This window comes from Dama dama, chromosome 22 (assembly GCF_033118175.1).
Source record: "Dama dama isolate Ldn47 chromosome 22, ASM3311817v1, whole genome shotgun sequence".
NCBI lineage: Eukaryota > Metazoa > Chordata > Mammalia > Artiodactyla > Cervidae > Dama > Dama dama.
The window spans coordinates 20,595,551-20,620,950 of NC_083702.1; the positions used below are offsets into that span (position 1 = coordinate 20,595,551).

Genomic DNA, 25,400 nt, shown 5'->3' on the forward strand with positions numbered 1-25,400 from the left:
GCAAGAATACTGGAGTGGGTTGCCATTTCCTTCTCCAGGGGATCTTCCCAACCCAGGGATCGAAGCTAGGTCTCCCACATTGCAGGCAGACGCCTTAAGCTCTGAGCCACCAACAGAATATCTTTAAACCTGTCCTGTCTTATCAGAAATATACTTAATCTTCTTTCATTTGTTTAACCTTAAGTATCACACACACACACAAACATTTCCACACATGCTACATTTTTGTCAGGGCTATTTTATATACTCTTAATGCACCCCAGGTTCCCCTTACCCTTCTTTCTACCCTTCATTGTAATGTTTTTTTTTTTTTTTTTTTCCTATCCTTTGATAGCATCAGTAAGCTATCTAGCTTTTTTAATACAGAAATTACAGTCCTGCCAATCTATTATGCATTTGATTGATAAAGAGTAATTATACTGTGGAAAAGGCATTTTATAACAGTAAGGATGGAGAAACACCTTCAACCAAGAGAATGAGAACAGTTAGATCATTAAGTTGATTCTCAAAGCAAAAATATAATGATGTCAGAATGAGCCAAGGCCTTTCATGATTTCTTTATTTAGATATCCAATTCTTTGACACTGCATAATAGCCTTCACTGCTTTATTTTGCTTATTATCATCATGATCACTTATTGTATATAATTTACTTCTTCACTGTCTTTGTCATTTTTCCACTTTAACGTCAGTCCGTGTGGACAGTGACTTTTCTTTGTTTTGTCCATTTATGCAGCCTCAGGCCCTCGAAGAGTGACAGACACAAAGGAGAGGCTCAAGAAATATTTGTTGCTATGCTGTGCCAAGTTGATTCTGTCATGTCCGACTCTTTGCAACCCTCCAGACTGTAGTAAATCAATGAATAAAAACTATAATCTTCCTTAAATTTGGTGAAGCTTGCAAGAAAGAGTATAGTTTGTCCCATCTGTTTGGACATTTGCTCCAGTACAGCTCTTATTAATACTTCATTAAAATGACTGTAGAGAAATTAGGGAAATGCAGAGAAGTAATCCCTAATACAAGGCTTCCCTGGTGGTTCAGTGGTACAGAATCCACTTGACAATGCAGGAGATGTGGATGTGATTCTTAGGTTGGGAAGATCCCCTGGAAAAGGAAATGGCGATCCACTCCTGGGCTCTTGCCTGGAAAATCCCATGGATAGAGGAGCCTGGCAGGCTACAGTCTATGGGGCCATAGAGAGTTGGACATGACTTAGCAACTAAACAACAGTTACTCATACAAGCAGCCAATGCTGCCTTCTTCCATCTGGGTTTCCCTGATAGCTGAGTTGGTTAAAAAAAAAAAAAAAAAGAATCTGCCTGCAAATGCAGGAGACCCCAGTTCGATTCCTGAGTGGGGAAGATCCCCTGGAGAAGGGGCAGGCTACCCACTCCAGTATTCTTGGGCTTCCCTTATGGCTCAGCTGGTAAAGAATCCACCTGCAATGTGGGAGACCTGGGTTCAACTCCTGGCTTGGGACGATCCCCTGGAAAATGGAAAGGCTACCCACTCCAACATTCTGACCTAAGAATTCAATGAACTGTATAGTTCATGAGGTTGCAAAGAGTCAGACATGCATGAGCGACTTAAACTTTTATTTACATCTGCCAAATACTCAGCTCCTAGAGCGAGATGGTCACATAAGAGGAACACGTCATGCACTCACTCCCAGCATCAGAGCAGTGCTCAGAGAATTTGCCCAGGGAGAGAAACAGGCCATAATGTAGAATTCCAAATTCCTCCTTCAAGGAATGGAAGACTGTGGGAGATAGTGTATAAAGGGCCCTCAAAGACGTTCACATCCTCATCCCTGAACCTGTGAATATGTTACCTTGTATGTCATGTCCCTGGTGACTCAGTTGGTAAAGAATCTGCCTGCAGTGGGGAGACCTAGGTTTGATTCCTGGGTCAGGAAGATATTCTGAAGAAGGGAATGGCTATCTATTCCAGTATTCTTGCTGGGAAAATCTTATGGACAGAGGAGTCTGGCAGGCTACAGTCCATGATGTCACAAGAGTCAGACACGACTGAGTGACTAACTCATATCATATTCCAAGTGAGATATTTACTTGTTTAAACCTATTACATGTGCCAGGATTCAGAGAATCTCCACTCATTTTTATCTTCCTTGTGGTGGTGGTTTGGGGCTTCTCAGGTGGCTCAAATGGTGAAGAATCTTACTGCAGTATAGGAGACCAGGATTCAATCCCTGGGTCAGGAAAATGCCCTGGAGAAGGAAATGGCAACCCACTCCAGTATTTGTGCCTGGCCATGGACAGAGGAATAATTAGAATCAATCAGTGTATTGCATTCCCTGGTCTCCATTACTGTTTTGGTGCCTGCCTCTTAATCTGGTTAAGCTTCGGTCTTTACAGGAACTATTGAATTTGAGTTATTATTTTTATTGGCACTAAAACTATGAGAATACAATATTCATGCCATCCATAGCCATCTTGTGATCTCAACCAGGCAATCTACCAAAAAGTGAAGTCAATCAATACTGTATAATAAATTTTAAACTATTTTTAAATTTGGGGAAATTTTTTCATGACAAACTGAACCTTCAGAGCATCTCTAGTGGTGAAGATTATTTAAAAAAAAAAAAACAGATTCTTTTAAAAACCTTAGATTATATCTCAATACCGATTTCTTATCCAGTTTTAAGTCCTCTGGATCTATTTTTTTTTTTTTTTTTTAATTTAGTGTGTGCTAGTGAATAAGAAGGGCTTTCCTAGGGGCTCATTTGAAATGTGACCCTTCCCTCATCTTTATTGTTGCCCTATGAATGCTTCTTGAATATAACCACTCAAAACAGATATGCATAAAATTACTAGTTTCATTGTAGTAGATTTCTCCTTTGCAAATAAAGCATCAGATTAAGCTTAATTTCGAAAAGTATATGCAACTTGAATTTTCTCAAAACATTGCCACTACAGCAGAATGAAATAAATCTTACCTCTCTTATATCTTTACAAATTACTTGCTATTCCTTTTGAAAACAATATCTGTTTGGCACTCAAACAAATTTGAAGAAACGAAAACTAGGGTAAGAACTACAACCTAGCTATTTATTTTTAACAAAAGGTCAAGATAATAGTTCATCATCTTAGTTTAAGGATGTAAGAGATATCTTACCAATAAAGCCTTCACCAACAGAAAGGATTTTCTTGAATTATTTAAATTTACATTTTCCTAGTCTTTCTGAGGCTGAATATCTCTTTATGGTATCTCTTTTATTTAAACTGTTCATGTCATTGTAGATTAATATCACAAACAATTTTGAGGGGAAAAAGTGACACAAATAGTTTAGTCTATAAGATTCCATTTATTCATACAGTCTAAAACCAGGTAAATCTAATCTCTGCTATTATAAATTAGGACAAAATGTACTGTAGTGGGGATTTATTCCCAAAAAGAATAATGATGTGGAATGGATAGCTGTTAATGAAGATGAGGAGTTATTCCTGGAGACAATGTCCAAGAGGCATTTCTCAGGTACTTGGAATATCATTCAATTATCTGGGTGCTGGTTACATCAATGTAGTACTTGTTTCCTAGGGCTTCTGTAACAAAGTAGCACAATTTGAATATCTTGAAAAAACAGATTTTGTTTTTCACAGGTCTGGAAGGTAGAAGTTCAAAATAAGGTTGTGAGCAGGGCTGACACCTGAGCACAATTTTCTAGGCTTATCTCTAAAAAAAGAACTAGCTTTAACTAGATCACATATCAAGATCTATTTCCAAATGAGGTCACATTTGGAAATATGGAGTTAACACTTCAAATTATATTCTGGGGGCAACACAATGTATCCCACAACAGGTATATTTATTTTGTGAAAATTAGACAAGTTATACATTAATTGTCTGTTCTATTTTCTTTATAAGTGTTGCACTTCCAGTATAAATTTAACAAATGATGTCATTTACATTAAGGAAAAAATTAAATACCTAGGATAAATCTTATGAAAGACAAACACAATTACTATGTAAAGAATTATGAAGTTTTATTGAAAATGACTGAAGAAGACCTAAATTGATGGTGAAATATCTTACCAATTCTCTGAAATATTTACTTACATTACTAATTGGCAAACTCTGCCCAAAGTGTTATAAACATTTAGTATAACTAAAATAACATCCTATTATTAATTTTTTTCAAGAACTAAACCAGGTATTTCTAAAAATTGTATAGTAGGGCAAAGAGCCAAGAATGGGCATTTTACTTATAAAGCTGAAGAATGGTAAGAGAGAATTTGGCATGGTAAATACAAAACTATACATTCTGAAAGCAACACTAGACAGTTTGATATTGAAATTAGTCAGAAAGACATAGACAAATATTACATGATATCAAATATGTGTGGAATCTGGAGAAGTCAAATTCTGAGAAACAGAGAGAGAAGTGATAGTTACCAGTGACTTGGAGTGAGGTAGGGAGATATTAGTCAAAGGTAATGAAATGCTGGGCTGGGTGAAGCACAAGCTGGAATCAAGATTGCTGGAAGAAATATCAATAACCTCAGATACACAGATGACCTGCCTCTTGAGAAATCTGTATGCAGGTCAGGAAGCAACAGTTAGAACTGGACATGGAACAACAGACAGGTTCCAAATAGGAAAAGGAGCACGTCAAGGCTGTATATTGTCACCCTATTTAACTTATATACAGAGTACATCATGAGAAACCCTGGGCTGGAGGAAGCACAAGCTGGAATCAAGATTGCCGGGACAAATATCAATAACCTCAGATATGGAGAAGACACCACCATTATGGCAGAAGGTGAAGAAGAACTAAAGAACCTCTTGATGAAAATGAAAGAGGAGAGTGAAAAAGTTGGCTTAAAGCTCAACATTCAGAAAACTAAAATGATGGCATCCAGTCCCATCACTTCATGGCAGATAGATGGGGAAACAGTGGAAACAGTGGCTGACTTTATTTTTCTGGGCTTCAAAATCACTGTGGATGGTGATTGCAGCCATGAAATTAAAAGACACTTACTCCTTGGAAGGAAAGTTATGACCAACCTAGACAGCATATTAAAAAGCAGAGACATTACTTTGTCAACAAAGGTCCATCTAGTCAAGGCTATGGTTTTTCCAGTAGTCATGAATGGATGTGAGAGTTGGACTATAAAGAAAGCTGAGTGCAGAAGAATTGATGCTTTTGAACTATAATGTTGGTAAAGACTCTTGAGAGTCCCTTGGACTGCAAGGAGATCCAACCAGTCCATCCTAAAGGAGATCAGTCCTGGGTGTTCATTGGAAGGACTGATGTTGAAGCTGAAACTCCAATACTTTGGCCACCTGATGTGGAGAGCTGACTCATTTGAAAACACCCTGATGCTGGGGAAACTTGAGAGCAGGAGGAGAAGGGGTCGACAGAGAATGAGATGGTTGGATGGCATCACTGACACAATGGACATGGGTTTGGGTGAACTCCGGGAGTTGGTGATGGACAGGGAGGCCTGGTGTGCATGGTTCATTGGGTCACAAAGAGTCGGACACACCTGAGCGACTGAATTGACTGACTGACTGACACAGATGACAGCACCCTTATGGCAGAAAGTGAAGAACTAAAGAGCCTCTTGATGAAACTGAAAGAGGAGAGTTAAAAAATTGGCTTAAAACTCCACATTTAGAAAGCTAAAATCATGGCATTCAGTCCCATCACTTCATGGCAAATAGATAGGGAAACAGTGGAAACAGTGAGAGACTTTATTTTCTTGTGCTCCAAAATCACTGAAGATGATGACTGCAGCCATGAAATTAAAAGATGCTTACTCCTTGGAAAAAAAGCTATGACAAATCTAGACAGCATATTAAAAAGTAGAGACATTACTTTGCCAACAAAGTTCTGTCTAGTCAAAGCTATGGTTTTTCCAGTAGTCTTGAATGGATGTGAGAGTTGGACTATAAGAAAGCTGAAGGCCGAGGAATTAATGCTTTTGAACTGTGGTGTTGGAGAAGACTCTTGAGAGTCCCTTGGACTGCAAGGAGATCCAACCAGTGCATTCTAAAGGAAATCAGCCCTGAATATTCATTGGAAAGACTGATGCTGAAGCTGAAACTCCAATACTTTGGCCACCTAACTCAAAGAACTAACTCATTTGAAAAGACCCTGATGCTGGGAAAGATTGAAGGCAAGAAGAGAAGGGAATAACAGAGGATGAGATGGTTGGATGGCATCACTGACTCAATGGACATGAGTTTGAGCAGGCTCCAGGAGCTGGCAATGGACAGGGAAGACTGGCATGCTGCAGTCCATGGGGTCCAAAGAGTTGGACATCACCAAGTGGCTGAACTGAACTGAATGAACTTTCAGTGGTAAGATTAACAAATTCTAGAGATCTAATGTACAGCATGATGAATAAAGTAATAATATTGTAATATATTCTTGGAAGTTGCTAATAAAATAGATCTTGAAAATTTTTACCATGAAAAAGAAAGATACCTCTGTGATAGGACAGAGGTACTAGTCAATGCAATGATGGCAGTCATTCTGCAGTATATAAATCTATCAAATCAAAATGTTTGACTTAACATTATATTTTGATTATATCTCAATAAATCTGGGGAATAAAGTCTTTGTGTCTATCAAAAAGATACTATTGGAAAAGTGAAAAAAAATATGACAACATGAAAAATGTTTTCTGCAAACATAACCAACAAGACAGGGACTAACCACATCTACCAGTGTCCCCATAGTAGTTAGTTGGCCTATGCATCTCACACAGAGTCACTCCTAGAGCATATGGCTCTGTAACCAGAGAAGTCTTCTGTTGGGTCCCATAAGACATCTCCTACATAAGACCACTTCTCCAAGAACCAGAAACATGTCCAAACTACCTAACACTGAGAAGCAAATATAGAGAATTAGAGAGAATGATGGAGACAGGATGTTTCAAATGAAGGAACAAGGTAAAATCACAGAAGAAGAAGAAACAAAGTGAAGGTAACTGATCTATCTGACAGAATTCAAGGAAATGATCATGGAGATGCTCAGTGAACTTGGGAGAAGAGTGGGTGAGCACAGATTTTAGCAAAGAGTTAGAAAATATCAGAAGAAACACAGAGCTGGAGATTTCAATAATTAAAATTTTAAAATACACGTGGGGGAATCAGCAACGGATTAGATGACCCCAGTGAACAGATGAGCAAACTGGCAGAGAATGGCGGAAATTGCTTGACTTGAACAGAATAAAGAAAAAAGAATTTTAAAAATTGAGGACAGTTTAAGACACGTATGGGACAATATCAAATACACAAACAATTGCATCATAGAGACCCAGAAGGAAATGGAAGATAGAAAGGGGCAGATAACTCATTTGAAGAAATAAGAGCATAAAACTTCCCTAACCTGGAAAAGGGAGCAAATATCCCTGTCCAGGAGCACAGAAGATCAAAGACAATAGGAACTCAAAGGGATTCACAAAAAACACATCATGATAGTGGCAAAAATTAAAAGTAAAGAGAGAATACTAAATGCAGCAAGAGGAAAGCAACTGGTTATATACAAGAGAACTCTCATAACATTATCATTTGGCTTTTCAGCAGAAATTTTATAGTTCAAAAGGGAGGCATGCTGTATTCCAAGTAAATAAAGTAGGTTCAGATCAAGACCTGGAGAAGGGAATGGCAACCCACTCCAGTATTCTTGCCTGGAGAATCCCATGGACAGAGGAGCCTGGTGGACTAGAGTCCATGGGGTTGCAAAGAGTTGGACACAACTGAGTGACTAACACTTTTCAGATTAAGATGGAGGAGTAAGAGGCCATAAAGTTCATCTGCCCCCTCACTAATGTGTCAAAAATACATCCACATGTGGAACAATTCTCACTGAAACCTAACTGGAAACTGGCAAAAGGACTCCTGCATAACCAAACAGTGGAAAGAAACAAGTAATCAAGTAGGAAGGGAAGAGAAGTGTTTGGGTCAGGACTGGTGCACCTTGGAGGGGACTCAGAGGAAAAGGGAAATTATACTGACAGAGACCCACTCTTGGGATTGAATGGGTCAGGCCACAGATTGGGTGTGACAGTCTTGGAGTCTTTTGTGGGGGAAACAAGCCCCTGTGGCTAATGGTAGAATTACTGGGACAGATGGAAGGACTGTGGGAAACCTGGACTCTGCTCTTCAGGAGTGTGTTTGAACACAAGCACTCTGGCTTGCCCCCAAGACTTGCCCCCAAGGAGAGGTCTATAGATCTTGCTATTTCTTGTTTTTCCATTAAATCTCACCAATATGGTGAGTGTCCTCATCACTGTAAACCTCTTGAACAATCTTAAGTGATGTCTATTTCATGCCAGAACCCTAACTGATATAGAAGCCCTTTTTATTTTTGTATCCTTAATTTTTACAATTTTTTTTAGTTCATAAAAGGTGCTTGTTAATTTTTTAAACAAAAAAATATTAATATGAGTTCTCATAGGGAAAATACTTACTCCCAAGGAATTTGGGTGATAAATTGTCTTCACTTCAAATACATTTAAATTAAAAAATTTAGCTAAAGTATTCTGTGTACAGTAAAAAAAAAAAAGCTTTAGTAATAATTTATAACATTTTATAAAAGCAACTACATATTTTGTACTTTTTAATAAATTAAAATTCACTAAAAATATGTATTAGCAAAATTCGGCTGCTATATGGTAAGCTCACAGATGTAAGATTTCCCAGATGAACAGTTAGCAACATAAGCATAATTTCCTTCAATATACGCACAACTGCCATGATCCATTTTCAGGAATTCTAATCTGCAAAAAAAAAATTGTAAAGCAAGGTGTGACATCTACAAATGCCAACTTGCATGCTTAAAATCAGCAAAAACAAAATGAGAAACAGTAAAGGAACAAACTAAACAAATCAAAGCAAGAACAAAACTCTGAATATTAATAGTCTTTAATTACAAAATATTAAAATGTAACCAAAAATATTAGATAATATCTAATCCTATCCTGTTTAAGTAGAATTATAAGTCAAATGACAAATAATAAAAATACGACAGAAGTCTATAGATTTATAAGCTTGCCTAAAACTATGCACAAATTTCTCCTGAGTCCAGTAAAGTTAAAAATGTAAAGTCCCTAAAGGTGAGATTTTTTTAGAAGGAACTGGCAATTTTCCCCCAAGTAAATCTCACAGGATGATTTTCAAAAAACATAATAACTTCATTTTTCTTGGCTGATCTTTCTGTGCCCTACACACATAACATGCAAACATCCCTATATACACAAAAAAGTTCAGTTATCAAACTACTGTACTTACAGGCTTTCATTTACTGTGGTGCCATCTTCCCATAACCAGGATTCACTGCTTTCATTGATTTGAAGACCTATCCATCCTTTTGCTTCTAGCAGTGATAAAATTTCCTATTAGGAAAAAAGTTATAAACCAGAAAAATATGCATATTATAATCCACTCCTTTCAAAGGTTATTGGTTAAAGTTCTCCCAAGGGGTGGCATACATTTACTTAGTTTTAAAAAGATTTTTTTTTCTCAAGATATTTCATTTGTTAATGTGATTTTCTTCTAGTATTAAACATTCAAAAAGTAGTTTCTCTAATCTCTCCCTAAGAAAATTGAGTCAAAGAAAGAAAATATCATATACTTTTGAGAATCTCCAGTTTTCCCAAATTATGGTGTCAATCACTAATGCTTTCAAACCAAATATGGTTACAGTATAACACCACCAACAACAAAAACAAAGACAGAAGTGTCTATCCTACCAGCTCTTCCTTATTATCAGTCTTTAGAAGGTGGGAATTCAGCTCTGCACAGGCAGCATGGCTTTCCACCCAGGTTCCGGCTTTACTGGAAAGATGGTAAAAACTATTTCCAAATCCAATCCAGTGAGAGGAACAAAGGTCACAGGAACATTCTAGAAAATATAAACACATTTAATGTGTACTATGAATCACTACTACTAACACAATTCCTATACCTTTGTGTTTGTTATACAGATGAATATTAGGTAGAAAGCAAAACGAGCATTTTTTGTAACATTCCTGGGCAAATTTTATACAAACCATAGCTAACAACAATATTTAGCTCATGTATTGAATTTTTACTTAAAATTTGCTATCAAATTTTACCTATAAGGAAAATGCATTCCAAATAATATTACAAGATTGTTTGATGTAATTAAAGTTATACATGCATATTTAAAAGACCAGGGACTTCTTTGGTCCTCCAATGGCTAATACTCCTTGCTCCCCATGCAAGGGGCCTGGGTTTCATCCGACTCACTGCAACTAAAACCTGATGCAACCAAATAAATAAATATTAAAAATAAAATAAGAGGTTAAACAATGTATAAAGATACAAATACAGAAAGTAACTGATGAGTTACTCCACTTTTGTCAAAAATGGTTATTATTAATGATTTTAAATATACAGAATAAAATTCAGCAAGTAATTTTTAAAAACATATTTCAACTATTTAATAAACATATAATTTGCATTTTCAATAATCTCTTTAAAATCATCAAAAACATATACTTGAGGGAGGATAAGATGATAGAGGAGCAGGACATGAAATTCATCTACCCACACAAACACATCAAAAACACACCTACATATGGAGCAATTTTCATGAAAAACTGAATGGAAACTGGCAGAAGAACTCCCATAAAACCAAAATGGCAAGAAAACTGTAACCTGGTAGGATGGGGAAAAAAGGGGGGCATCAGTTCAGGACCTTGCACCCCTGGGAGGGATCTGAAAGGGAAGAGAAGAACCCTCAGCCTGTGGAATAAGCAGGATAAGCCATAGTCTGGGCATCCCAGTCCTGGATCCTGTGTGGAGGAGACAAGCCGTATTGCCTGATCGGAAAACTCCTGGGACAGACAGAGGGCTTTAAAAGCCTAGACTCTACTTATGAGGACAGTGTGTGTGCTGGTTGGCTAACAGTCAGGGTGGGGAGAGTCTTGCATTGGTGACTGCTGCATCGCCACACATTTCAATACAAAGTAGTAATCACCCCAGTTCTGCTCACTCCACACCATAGTTTGGTGTGGTATCCAGCCAAACAGGCCCTGGGAAAAGACTCTGTCTAGCTCTGCAGGGACAGACTGGGAGGCCTAGAGAGTGATCTGGGTGGGGTGATGCTAGCCACTGTCAGCAAACCTGCCGGGCAGTACTGCAGGAGTGTTCAGTGGCTTCAGACTGAGTCTCCTTAGACAGGTAGTGACAGAGGATTGATAACTACACAGAGGCAATCTGGATGAGCCTGAGGTGTGTTTCGGGTGGGCGCAGTGACAGCCATTCTCAGCACCCACAGGAGCACTCAGCGGTTCCTCTCCCGGCTGAGAGCACCCCAGCTCCACCCACTTCATACCTCAGTTCAGAGCTGGATCTGTGGCAGGCAGGGCCTGGAAGAAGAATGCCACAGAGACAGCCCAGATCTAGCAGCACAGCCAACTCACTTCCTGCAGCCACAGTGCCCTGACCCCTAGCCTCAGCATTCTCCACACTATAGCCTTGCACTAGATCTGGGATGAACATAACAGGGGAAGGAATGCAAGCCCAGGCTGCTTCTGAGTGGAGCCATGGACACCTCCATAGGTCGTGCATAGGTCTTCTGTAAGTACATGGGTCACACTTGCTTCAGCAAGCACCCCGCTTTGTGTCAGGGCATGCACTCAAGGGCGATGGAGGCTGATTGAGCCTGTCCCTCAGGGTTTTTACTCTACTTGGAGCAGATCCAGCACCCGACAGATAGCAACAGCCACTGAGTAGAGAGGAAGTCCCGCCTCACACCACTAATGTCAATCACGTACCCTAGCAAAGTGATAGTGGCCAGTATACCCTGAGGATAGAAGTAGCTGGCTTCCATATCAAAATCAGCCCTCACACCAAAGACACTGGACAAAGACAGTTTTTACAGGATTGCTCTCATATGAAAACCAACCTTCAAGACCACAATACACAACTGTTTCTCCTAAATTCAATACAGTCAGAGAAATTTCAATAAAAAGAAATGACAAAGAAACTACTCTCAATTAAAAGAACAAGAGAAATCCACTGAAAGAACAAATAGTAAAACAGAACTCACCAGACCCTGAGTTCCAGAAGGTGATAGTAAAAATACTAACTGAATTAAGAAAGGTTATCAACAGAAATGTAGATCATTATAAAAAGGAACTAGAAACTATAAAGAAGAACCAATCAAAAGTAGATAACTCAATTACTGAGCTAAAAAGCAATCTAGAAGCAACGGATAACTAACTAAATGACACAAAGAATGAATAAATGACCCAGAACATAGAAAAAATGGAAATAATTCAATCAGAACAGCAGATATAAGGACAAATAAAGCAAAACAAAAGCAACATATGAGATCTATAGGATACTATAAAGCATGCCAACCCACACAGAAAAGGGCTTCCAGAAGGAGAAGAGAGAGAGAAGGGGATCAAAAATGTTTTGAAGAAGTTATAGCTGAAAACTTTCCAAATCTAAAAAAAGAAAGAGGAAGCACAGAGGGTCCCAAACACGATCAAACCAAACACATCATCAAGAAATACCAAATTAAAATGCAAAAGTTAAAAGAAAGGATTCTAAAGGCAGAAGGAAAAATACAAAGAGGTAGTTACAAGGGGCCTCCCATGAGGCTGTCAGCTGCTTTCTCTGCAGTAATTTATCAACAGTAAATGAGAGGGAAGTGGCAAGATATATTCAAAGACCAGAAAGGGAAAAAAACTTGAAACCCAGGATACTCTATTCAGCAAAATGATCATTTAGAACAGAAGGAAAGATAATGAATTTCTCCAATAAGCAAAGACCAAAAGAATCAGCGATACTAAACCTATACAAAAAAAAAAAAAATATTGAAGGGCAGTCTCTAAATAGAAAAGAAACAAGAACCTATAGGAAAAGAAAAAGCACAATAGGAAAAGCAAATATATAAAAGAATCTAAGATCACTTAAGTCTGATTATAGATTAAAAAAGAATCAAAAAAATGCAAAAGTGATTGCAACTACCAGAAACAGTGAAAGGATAATCATGAAACTATAAAGTAGGACATCAAAATGTGGGAGAGGTAAATATAAAAATGTATATCTTTTATAATGTGTTTGAACTTGAATACCTATCCTTTTAAAGCAAGTAGATATAGCTGTAAGTTAACAGACTTGAACTGCATGGTAACCACAGATCCAAAACATACAACAGATTCACAAAAACTAAAAAGAAGATAAATCAGGTATACTAAAAGAGAAAATCAGCAAACCACAAAAGGAGAAACAAAAGAAGAAATGAACATAAAAGAACTACAACCACCAGAAAACAAAGATGTAAATGGTTATTAGTACATATCTATCAACATGCTTAGTCATTCAGTCATGTCTGACTCTTTGTGAGACCATGGACTATATAGCCTTCTAGGGTCCTCTGTCCATGGAGATTCTGCAAGCAAGAAAACTGAAGGGGGTTGCCACTTTCTCCTCCAGGGAATCTTCTCAACCCAAGGATCAAACGCAGGTCTCGTATTGCAGGCTGATTCTTTACCATTTGAGCTACCTGGGTGATTATTACTTACATGTCAATGAACTAAATGCTCTGATCAAAAGTAAGCATTTGGATAAAAAAAAAAAAAAAAACTGTGATATGCTACCTACAAGAGATTCATTTCAGGGTGAAAGATACACAAACTGAAAGTGAGGGGATGGAAAAAGATATTTCCAAAAATACAAACATAAACAATAAGAATATGGGGAAAGCAATACTTCTATCAGACAAAATGGACTTTAAGGCAAAATTATGGTGACAAAGAAAGGCATTGTGCCTCCATGTTTGGTCGTATCCCACTTGCCAGGCTCCTCTGTCCATGAGATTTCCCAGGTAAGAATACTAGAGTGGGTTGCCATTTCTTCCTGCAGGGATTTTCCCAACCTAGGGATAGAAACTTCTTCTCCTAGGAAGCCCTGAAGAAAGGCATTATGTAATACCAAAGGAACCACTAGGGCTTCTCGGGATGGTTACCCTAATAATAATAACAATCTGCCTGCAGTGCCTGATCTCTGGGTCCCATCCCTGGGTCGGGAAGATACCCTAGAGAAGGGCACAGTAACCCACTGGAATTTTCTTGCCTGCAGAATCCTATGGACAGAGGAGTCTGGTAGGCTAAGTTCATAGTGTCACAAATAGTCGGACATGACTGAAGCAATTTAGTACACAGGCATGTGCTATTTTTAAGTCAACTTGAGTTGTAATTGACACACAATAAAATAAACTGTTTTAAAGTATACAATTTGATTAGTTTTGAAAAACGAATATACTTCTGTAACTTCCTCCCCAATTAAAATTTAGAATATTTCCATCACATCAAAAGCTAACTCCTGTCACTTTTCAACTAATGCCCCACAGGGTTATTCACCCAAGCAACCCGGGATCTGATATGCTGCTGCTGCTGCTGCTAAGTCACTTCAGTCGTGTCTGACTCTGTGCGACCCCATAGACGGCAGCCCACCAGGCTCCCCCGTCCCTGGGATCCTCCAGGCAAGAACACTGGAGTGGGTTGCTATTTCCTTCTCCAATGCATGAAAGTGAAAAGTGAAAGTGAAGTCGCTCAGTCGTGTCCGACTCCTAGCGACCCCATGGACTGCAGCCTACCAGGCCCCTCTGTCCATGGGATTTCCCAGGCAAGAATACAGGAGTGGGTTGCCATTGCCTTCTCCGGGATCTGATACACATAACTGTAAATTATTTTTTACAAATTACCTTTTTAGCAATTCATATAAGCAGAATCATTCAGTATCAATTCTTTCTTACCTTACTCAGCACAGTGTTTCTGAGTTTTACTCGGGTGGTGAGTATAGAGATTTCATTCCTTTTCATTACTAAATAGTCCATTCTATAACTAACCTACAATTTGGCAGTTCATTCATCTGGTGATTTACATTTGGATTGCTTTTAACTTTCAGTTATAAGAAAAGTGTCTAGAAATATTTTTTCACATGACTTATGTGGCCATAAGTCTTCATTTCTCTTTTCTAAATGTCTAAGAGTAGACTTACTGGGGATTTGTGCCTGTACAGTTAACTCCACATCCTTTCTAAAGCTTGTTACTCTCAGTCTTTTCAAATTCAATCCATTTTAGTGGTTGTGTAATGGTAACCCATCGGGGTCATAATTTGCATTTCCTTAATTATTTTTATTTGATTGCTTTTAATTTTCAAACTCTGCATTCAAATGGGTATATCTTTCCTTTTCTCCGTTGCTTTTTGCTTCTCTTCTTTTCACAGCTATTTGTAAGGCCTCCTCAGACAACCTTTTTGCATTTCTTTTTATTGGGAATGGTCTTCTTGTAAAATGTCACAAACTTCCAACCATAGGTCTTCAGGCACTCTGTCTATCAGATCTAATCCCCTGAATCTATTTCTCAATTCCACTGTATAATCATAAGGGATTTAATTTAGGTCATACCTGAATGGTCTAGTGGTTTTCCCTACTTTTGTCAATTTAAGTCTGAATTTGGCAATAAGGAGATCATGATCTGAGCCACAGTCAGCTCACGGTCTTGTTTTTGCTGACTGTATAGAACTTCTCCAACTTTGGTTGCAAAGAATATAATCATTCTGATTTCAGTATTGACCATCTGGTGATGTCTATGTGTAGAGTCATTTCTTGTGTTGTTGGAAGAGGGTATTTGCGATGAACAGTGGGTTCTCTTGGCAAAACTATATTAGCCTTTGCCCTGTTTCACTCTGTACTCCAAGGACAAATTTGCCTGCTACTCCAGGTATTTCTTGACTTCCTACTTTTTCATTCCAGTCCCCTATAATAAAAAAGACATCTTTTTTGGATATTAGTTCTAGAAGGTCCTGTAGGTCTTCATAGAGCTGTTTAGATTCAGCTTCTTCAGCATTACTGGTCAGGGCATAGACTTAGATTACTGTGATATTGAATGGTTTGCCTTGGAAATGAACAGAGATCATTCTGTCATTTTTGGGAAAATGAAGAGAAAAGGAGAAAAGGAAAGATATACCCATTTGAATGCAGAGTTCCAAAGAATAGCAAGGAGAGATAAGAAAGCTTTCCTCAGTGATCAATGCAAAGAAATAGAGGAAAACAATAAAATGAGAAAGACTAGAGATCTCTTCAAGAAAATTAGAGATACCAAGAGAACATTTCATGCAAAGGTAGGCACAATAAAGCACAGAAATGGTATGGACCTAACAGAAGCAGAAGCTACTAAGAAGAGGTGGCAAGAATACACAGAAGAACTATACAAAAAAGATCTTCATGACCCAGATAACCACAATGGTGTGATCAATCACCTAGAGCCAGACATTCTGGAATGTGAAGTCAAATGGGCCTTAGGAAGCATCACTACAAACAAAGTTTGTGGAGGTGATGGAATTCCAGCAGAGCTCTTTCAAATCCTAAAAGATGATGCTGTGAAAGTGCTGTACTCAATATGTCAGCAAATCTGGAAAACTCAGCAGTGGCCACAGGACTGAAAAAGGTCAGTTTTCATTCCAGTCCCAAAGAAAGGAAATGCCAAATGCTCAAACTACTGCACAATTGCACTCATCTCACACCCATAGTAAAATAATGCTCAAAATTCTCCAAGCCAGGCTTCAACAGTACATGAACTGTGAACTTCCAGATGTTCAAGCAGGATTTAGAAAAGGCAGAGGAACCAGAGATCAAATTGCCAACATCTGTTGGATCATCAAAAATGCAAGAGAGTTCCAGAAAAATATCTACTTCTACTTTATTGACTATGCCAAAGCCTTTGACTGTGTGGATCACAACAAACTGTGAAAAATTCTGAAAGAGATAGGCTTACCAGACCACCTGACCTGCGTCTTGAGAAATCTGTATGCAGATCAGGAAGCAACAGTTAGAACTGGACATGGAACAACAGACTGGTTCCAAATAGGCAAAGGAGTATGTGAAGGCTGTATATTGCCATCCTGCTTATTTAACTTATATGCAGAGTACATCATGAGAAATGCTGGGCTGGAAGAAGCACAAGCTGGAATCAAGATCACTCTGAGAATTATCAATAACCTCAGATATGCATATGACACCACACTTATGGCAGAATGTGAAGAACTAAAGAGCCTGTTGATGAATGTGAAAGAGGAGCATGAAAAAGTTGGCTTAAAACTCAACATGCATAAAACTAAAATCATGGCATCTGGTCCCATCACTTGATGACAAATAGATGGGAAAACAGTGAAAACAGTGAGAGGCTTTATCTTTTGGGACTCCAAAATCACTGCAGATGGTGATTGCAGCCATGAAATTAGAAGGTGCTTGCTCCTTGAAAGAAAAGTTGTGGCCAACCTAGACAGCATATTAAAAAGCAGAGACATTACTTTGCTGACAAAGGTCTGTCTAGTCAAAGCTATGGTTTTTCCAGTAGTCTTGTATGGATGTGAGAGTTGGACTATAAAGAAAGCTGAGGGCTGAAGAATTGATGCTTTGAACTGTGCTATTGGAGAAGGCTCTTGAGAGTCACTTGGACTTCAGGGAGATCCAACCAGTCCATCCTAAGGGAAATTAGTCCTGAATATTCATTGGAAGGACTGATGCTGAAGCTGAAGCTCCAATACTTTGGCCACCTGGTGCGAAGAACTGACTAATTTGCAAAGACCCTAGTGCTGGGAAAGATTGAAGGCAGGAGGAGACGGGGACAACAGAGGATGAGATGGTTGGATGGCATTACTTACTCAATGGACATGAGTTTGAGTAAACTCCGGGAATTGGTGATGGACAGGGAAGACTGGTGTCCTGCTGTCCATGGGGTCGCAAAGAGTCGGACACGACTGAGCCACTGAACTGAACTGAATTTTCAAATTAGGTAAATGAAAGGAAAATAAAAACACAAGCCATATGAATGGCTAATATTTGGCATTTATAGATTTTATTTTTTCTAAATGCCATCAAGCAGGTTCTAAAACAATAATTTACTTTAATAAAAACTAACAGCTATGTTGTTTAGTCTCCTGTTTATTGAATCTATTGGGATGTTCCCTTTTTATTCAGACAATTTATTTTTAATAAAACTTGAAATTTGTTCTTTCTTCCATCTTTTTCATACTTAAACTTTCTCCTTTCATAAATGTTTGTCTTTAATTTCTTGGAGAATGCTAAGCCAAATTATTTTCATGTAATGCATAAATTACCCCATTATTGTCATAATTTTTCTTTTCTTTTTAACTGCTTTGAAGGAATGTTCATGGATAATACTCATGGGGAATGCTTTTGGTTGATATAGGAGCCCTATCCTTCTGTTTTTGTGTGTGTGTGGAAAGATACTTTGTTTCTTGGCAAATACATCGTTCCTGAAAATCCAACTCTGTTCATTAAAATGCAATGATTTCCCCAAAAGGATAACAGAGGGGAAAAATCCCAACTTCCTGGAAAGACGGGCTCAATTAGGAATAGATATATCTTTTTCTTTATGAGTGCTGAATTTACTGATAAGGATTGGAGTAAACTTGCAATATGCGAAAAAGAGAGAAAACTAAAAACAACTTTCTATATCATGGCCACTGAATCTGGATGTACAATAAATATTAATGTAAAATATATATGCTTGTAATTTCAAAAATGCTAAATCATCTCCATCAGAGAAAGCGAGAAAGAAAAATTGCTAGAGAGGCACAACTCCCTGGCTTTTCCCTTGTTTTCTTTCTACATTTTAGACATTCTTCACCCATTTCTCACACCCTCACCTCAATATGGTTTAAATCCCTTTTTTCTCCTAATAAGAACCAAATCACAAACAATACTTACACACATAATACTTGAGTATTTTCACATTTTCCTTTATCATCTTTCTTTTTTTGCCCAATGTTAATTTTTCCTTAATGAAAAACAACATTCTATAACATGATATTTTTCTATCAGATTGATTAAAGTTTTGTGGATGTCAGGAAAATAAACTCTTTAGCCCCAGTAATCAGTATTAGAATTAGACTGAACAGAGAGAATACTCACCACCATTTTTAGAAGATAGAGTGGGAATAGTTGATATTTTTTGGTTCTGGTCTTCTCTGCCAGAAAATACTATGGCAAAAATCATGATAGTAATTAGTTCTCTTTAGGATAAAATGTTAAGACAATGTAAAAATTCAGTCCTGATTTCAAATCATTGAAACATGTTGCTGATATACTGATTGTAATAAGAACAGATATTTTCTCAATTACTTACAGTTTGCAAGCAAGACACGCAGTGTTATTATCAGGACCACACACAAGATCCCTAGACTCCAAGCTATCACTTGCCACTTTGTAGATCGGTGGTGTGAAACTAAAGGAAACATAAACAATGATGAAGCTTCATCATTTCCCAGAAAACATCAAATATAAAACTGAACACCAGTATGTTTCACTCTCAGAGGGAATTATCCATTTTTTAAATTCTTGAATGTGTTCATGCTGAATAAAACCATTTCTTAGCACATGGGGGACTCTAATTTCTCCATACTCATATTTCATCCCTAATAGCTTCTACTTGATCTCACTTCTTATCCTGTTTGAGGCTCCAGGCATGTCACCTGAACCACCTCCACCATCATCTTTGAGCCTCCTTTGCCTATGATTTTATAAATTATTAACTCTGAGCACTCCACAAATATACTTTCTTCTAGCAAACTCAGAAATGAAATACATCTAGATAGAGAAAATAATGTCCTGTGCTTAGTCATGTCCAACTCTTTGGGACCCCATGGACTGTAGCCTGCCAGGCTCCTCTGTCCATGGGAATTCTCCAGGCAAGAATATTGGAGTGAGTTGCCATTCCCTTCTCCAAGGGGTCTTCCAGGGATCAAACCCAGGTCTCCTGCATTGCAGGCAGATTCTTTACTGTCTGAGGCACCAGGGAAGCCCAAGAATACTGAAGTGGGTAGACTATCCCTTCTCCAGGAGAACTTGCAGCCAGAAATTGAACCAGGGTATCCTGCATTGCAGGTGGATTCTTTACCAGCTGAGCTACCAGGGAGCATATTGTCATGCAAATAAAAATATTAATTATAAATTCCATTGAGCATTAACATTCTTTTATTAGCCAATCAGTCATTCAGTGTATCAGTCAAAGGGGAAATAACAAAACACACTATTGTTTTTTGTCAAGAAAGAAATAGCTGTTGTTATATTTACAAAGATATATGGGCATGTTCACCAAGATCTGGCTTCCCTTATGGCTCAGACAGTAAAGAATCCCCCTACAATGTATGAGACCTAGGTTCGATACCCTGGTTGGGAAGATCCCCTGGAGGAGGGCCTGGCAACCCACTCCATGGCAATACTTGCTTGGAGAATCCCCATGGACAGAGGAGCCTGGTGGGCTGCAGTCCATGGGTTAGCAAAAAGTCGGACACAACTGAGCAACTAGGCACGCACCAAGTTTCAGCATAATGATAGAAAATGTTTCTGTCAAAAAACAGCATCGTACTTAAAATTGGAGGAAAATAAAAATTCATTATTCCTTAAAGTAGGAGAAGCATGGGAGATGGTGAGAGGGTGTCTTCAACTTGGAGAGGCAATCTCTGTAAATACTTTTAAATGACAGGAAGCTTGGAACTGAAATACAATCTAGTGGAGCTCAGTAAAAGAGGGAATGGAGATGGAGGGATAGTCTGTAGAACTATAGGATTATCATTATTTTTTAACTTTAAGAACAATAGAAAATTTTGTAGGAACTTTGTTTAAAAAGTCATGATCATTTTGCTTGAAATATAAGGAAAGGATTGAAAAGTGGAAGATGTGAGACTTTTGAGAGTCTGTCTCTGTAATCTCAATGAAAACATATGAATCTCAATCCAAGAGAAGCAGGTTCAGCTTGAACACACTACTTGAGCGGAGGGGTCAAACTTAAACTTTCAGGTTTTGAGATTAAGCAATGAGGGAGCTAAATACTAAATTCAATCCTCTTAGTTTTGGTCAACTTCTGCCCAAAGTCCTCCAGATAGCTAAAAAAAAAAAAAAAAAAATCAAGTCTGGGAGAAGCTCTATCCAAACACCAAGATATTTCTCTCATTTTACCAAAATAGTTGAGGCTATGAATTTCTTTAACTTGTCCGCTCCTATATCTCTATGTACATATGCATGTGTGTATATATTCATATATTCATACCCTGTTGTCATTGTCTTCTTTTTATTTCAGAAGATGAGAAATTTCTCTATGACTCAAGTTAAAACCTTTTACACATCCTATTTATTCCATGCCACCCAGTCTCCCTTAGAGCATTTATTATCTAAGAGAAAATTATCTTTTCGTGCCCCTTCTTCATCATCTCTTTTTTATAAACTTTGTCTGCTTAGTCTATACATGGGCTCAAATTTCTCAAAATCTAATATTTTGAGACAAGGGATTCTTTGCCTTGGCTCAGGTCTTCCACTTTTCATTGTCATTTCTCTTATGTTGTTATTATCAGTGAAAATTGTAAAAATGCTTTCTGGACTCTTTTTATTCCTATACTAAACTTCTTTCGATCCCTTAACTTTCAGTTGTAGCTTGTAAGCTTTTCTCCATAATCAAACAAAAACCCCAACTGAAAAATCTAAGGAAATAATTTTCCACTTACACTTTATTAAACATAGTTTATTTTCTCCTCTCTGGACATGCATTTCATAAGTACCTTTCTTGAGTCTTCCTCTCCTTAATTCTTACATGTTGCCTTTTTGTATGGTAGACTTTTCATTCACATCATCTCTATTTGCAGTCCTATCTACTCACATAAGTCTTTCCTGCCCATTTCCATCTTCTTTTTAGAGATTCAACCTTTCAAATCCCATTTCATTATGGATATTGTCCTCTGAACTGATTAAGAAATGATTCAAATGCCATACATGATCTGACTTTTACTGAATTAAATATTTTTCTTAATGATTAGGATGATTAACTACTCAGTCACTTAAATTAGGAACCTTGCTATCTTATTCTACTAATTTCTCACTTTTACCTCCAATATCCAAATGATTGTAGAGTCTTAAAAAATTTAACCTCCAAAACATTCTTTTTCTTTCTGTAGTCTGTCTCTCTGCTAACAGACTCTTGTTATTTTTTTGAAATTAAGTGATTACTGCTTCCTAACCTTTATAGGAACCATTTTGTCCAGAGCAGGCCCACAGTACAAATTCAAAAAAATAATTGTGAAACTATTAGACTGAACTGAATTGAAGACTGGCATCAAGAATTATTTTTAAAATAACACACGAAAGAAGCAATAGAATTCATATAATAGTTCTTACAAGTAATGCAATTGTGTTGGAATTTGGATCAGTACTATTTTAGAGGAAATGAACATAGTGAAGGACTATTTAAGAGACAATTCCACAGTAATCTCCTAAAATAATCAAGGACAGTCCTTAAGATAAATAAATAGTGTAATGTGGCAATTTAATAAAGATTTTGAGAAAAGTAATCTAAATGCAAGAACTGAGATCTAGTGAATAACAAAATGTAATATTATACCTTTTCTTTTTTCCCTAAACAACCATTTTCTATACTGAAAGAGAGAAAATCTGGGTGATTTCAGTTCCATGTGTCTTGCTTGCTGCTCATTTGATACAACATTTCTCTCATTTGTTTTGGGTCTTTTTTGCTTCCGTTGAGATCTGGGAAATTTCAGTTCTGTGTGGGTTACCTCTTGCTTGTCTACAATAACTTTGTTTTGCATATTCTTAAGCTTTTTTTTTTTTTTCCTGAAAAGACTTGGATTCCTTTAGCTCAATCTTGATATCTTTCTCTTTAGTATCTATGCAATAGACAAATGTGAGGAAAAGAGTTAAGTGGTCATTGTTATCAGACCAAACAGTGAAAAAGTTATTTCATTCTGATGTATAAGTAAACATTTAGGGTAAGAAACATTAAAAGGGTAAGAAATATTAAAAGGGTAAGAAAGGGACCAAATGAGAGACTAAATCTCTCTCCCAATGTTGCAATCCTTATTTAGAAGAATGATTCCATTTTCCTTCAATATGATTATACATTTCATTTCTTCTTTTAATCATTTTTTGAAATGAGTAAAGTATATATATATTTGCTTCTCAATAATTTTTATGTAATGAATAATGTTAACCATGTGTAGACTATGATTAAAACACAAGGACATTAACAAAGAACTTATTATTTAAATTTAATATTAAAGCTTTTTAATCTAAAATCAAGTTGACATAAAGATTGTTGTATCGCCAAAATAATCCATTATTCAGAAGATTCTTAATATAGGAAAAACTCTCTCAGGAACTGGGTAAATCTTACATTTGTAAAATATCAATGAATCTCTCAATCTGCCTGCCTACCATCTTTTTCCTACTTAACCAGGTCATATTTACCTATCCACTTACACACACAAGCAGAAGCAAGCACATGGACCATCTAAATTAATGAGACAATGCCAATGAACCACCAAAAATGAACAAAAGAAATAAAAAGGTAAAATATAAAATTTAAAAAATATTGTCTTCAAATTCATTAATAAATAAAAAATGCTAATTGAAAGAATAAAATAACTTTTACCTGTGAAAACACTAGATAACTTAACAGATATTTTTTTATTAGCAAATGATTGTGAATACAAAATTATTTATCAATATTTACAAAACATAAATTATGCAAGCTTTGAAACAATTCTACTTTTAGCAATTTATCTTACAATTTTTTAAACATCCAAAGTTATACAGCACAGATTTTTTTTCCCGTATACTTTACTAAGAGTTAAGCTGGAAAACAGAAAACAAAAAACAGTTATTAGCAGACATGCTTGTAATAAAGTGAGTTGTGAGATAAGTTAATATTTCACATTAATATATTGATACTCTAGTACACCTTTAACTATTTAATGTAACAAATATTGATACCTAAAGCAAAGTAATAGATTTGCATTGATTACTTTTAGGTACAGTTTTGGCAGGTTTGCATTGTTTTCATTTTACTGAAAATTAAAGAACATGTGATAAAAGCAACTTAAAGGTGAAATTTTGAGAATTTAAAAATGTTAAAAAACAAATAACTTTATACTTAGGATATTTTCTACATCCTTGGCTATTTTAAGAGTAAATTTCAGAAAAAAAAATGGGGTACAATTTTTTAATTAAAAATTTTTATACTTCCTTAAATTGTTTCCTGAAAGCTTTGCTCAATGATAGCAAAAATGATATTTAATTGAAGAATATATTGGTGTTGTAAGAATGTAGCTGTTTAAATATTTGGTGCAATTAAACTACATTTTTGTACCATAGGAGGAAGAAAAATGACTATTGTTATTAAGAAAAAGTAATTAAATAAGCACAGTCTAAGAAAAGTTTAAAAGTGGTATAATCACTGGAAGGATGGACTATTGGTTAACACTGAAGCATTACATAGACTTAGATCACTAATTTCACTACAATACTGAAACAAATTTCAGATAAATCAAAATGTTAAATGTAAGACATGAGACGATAAAGCTAATAATGAAAGGATAAGTAAATAGTTACAACTTTCTAATCTCACACAGACGAGGAAAATAATTAAGTTGAATTATAGAAATGCCATTTTTATTACTAAAGTTTTTTGTCACCAATAATCACACTAAAAGATTTTTATTTCACCACTAACCAAAGAAATATGAACTGACATACTAATGATACACATTTTTACCAATAAAATCACTAAATTTAAGTCAAATGCAGTCACATAGAGTTGCACAATGTGCAAGAAAACAGACATTTACGAGGACTTCAGGTTAATCTAAATCTTACCCTTTGGAAATTAATTTGTTGTTATGTACCACACCAAATAATGAAAACATCTACTGATCCAATAATTCAAAATAATGAGAAAATTATAGCTTTTTAAATAAATTTACTGGAGAAAAGAGCCTAGGTAGTTGAAAAAATGAAAAAACAGGAAAATTTCAAGACAAAGAAACAAAAAATAAATAGAAGAGATAGCTGGAATCATACTCCATGCCATTGTTTATGAAATAAGCATGCAACTTAATTTTACAAAAGCTATTTTTTCCTAAACTATCATTTAATACATTCTGAGTTACTAGTTCAAATTAATGCTAATCATTATATACATTTTTAACTTCTTGAGAGAAGGAAATAAATGGAAGCAATCATACTCACTGACTTGAAGATAAATTTGTAAGAAAATCAGAGACAAAATAATGTAAAATTGTTGTAGGTTGGAATTAGTTATGTAGTAGATAATCTGGTATAAGAACATCTAGAGAAGACTCTAGGTTAAAAACCATTCTAATACTGACATAAATTTTTGATGTTCAAAACATATGTGAGAAACTACACAGGAAGTTTTCATGTAACTGCCAATTTGTAGTTTTAACTCTCCCACAAAACACTGACCAAGAAGTGAAAATGTTGCTTCAATACATCATGACTTTTGGTACTCTGAGAACTGTATCATGAATTACAGACTTTTTAGTTTAAAAGGTCTG

The 25,400-nt window shown here is 36.6% G+C and overlaps 1 protein-coding gene across 7 annotated transcripts; it reads right to left on the reverse strand.

Moving 5' to 3' along the window:
- Positions 1 to 3,052: 3,052 nt before the first annotated feature.
- LOC133043765 (killer cell lectin-like receptor subfamily I member 1) lies at positions 3,053 to 25,205 on the reverse strand. 7 transcript variants are annotated; one of them, XM_061124985.1, is made up of 10 exons: positions 25,072 to 25,205; positions 23,613 to 23,679; positions 22,430 to 22,712; positions 19,166 to 19,264; positions 18,952 to 19,020; positions 17,679 to 17,792; positions 9,722 to 9,873; positions 9,261 to 9,364; positions 8,718 to 8,749; positions 3,053 to 3,562 (listed from the first exon to the last, which is right to left on the reverse strand). In XM_061124985.1, coding segments are annotated over exons 3-10 (777 nt in total). In that variant the 5' UTR covers positions 22,635 to 22,712; positions 23,613 to 23,679; positions 25,072 to 25,205; the 3' UTR covers positions 3,053 to 3,560. The 7 variants fall into 7 exon arrangements, 5 of the variants coding, with proteins under 5 accessions (XP_060980968.1, XP_060980966.1, XP_060980967.1 ...); XM_061124983.1 differs by lacking the exon at positions 3,053 to 3,562 and having other exon boundaries at positions 8,518 to 8,749; XM_061124984.1 differs by lacking the exon at positions 3,053 to 3,562 and having other exon boundaries at positions 8,518 to 8,749; positions 25,076 to 25,196.
- Between the last annotated feature and the right edge of the window lie 195 nt (positions 25,206 to 25,400).

Excerpts from the sequence above, each read along its gene's own strand:
- LOC133043765 (XM_061124983.1), bottom strand. The coding sequence starts at position 22,634 with ATGCAAAACAAAGTTATTGTAGACAAGCAAGAGGTAACCCACACAGAA. Across the intron at positions 19,021-19,165 it reads GCGTGTCTTGCTTGCAAACT|TATTTTCTGGCAGAGAAGAC; the intron begins GTAAGTAATTGA and ends TTTTTGCCATAG. Across the intron at positions 17,793-18,951 it reads TCTATCTTCTAAAAATGGTG|TTCAGTTCAGTGGCTCAGTC; the intron begins GTGAGTATTCTC and ends TTGAAAATTCAG.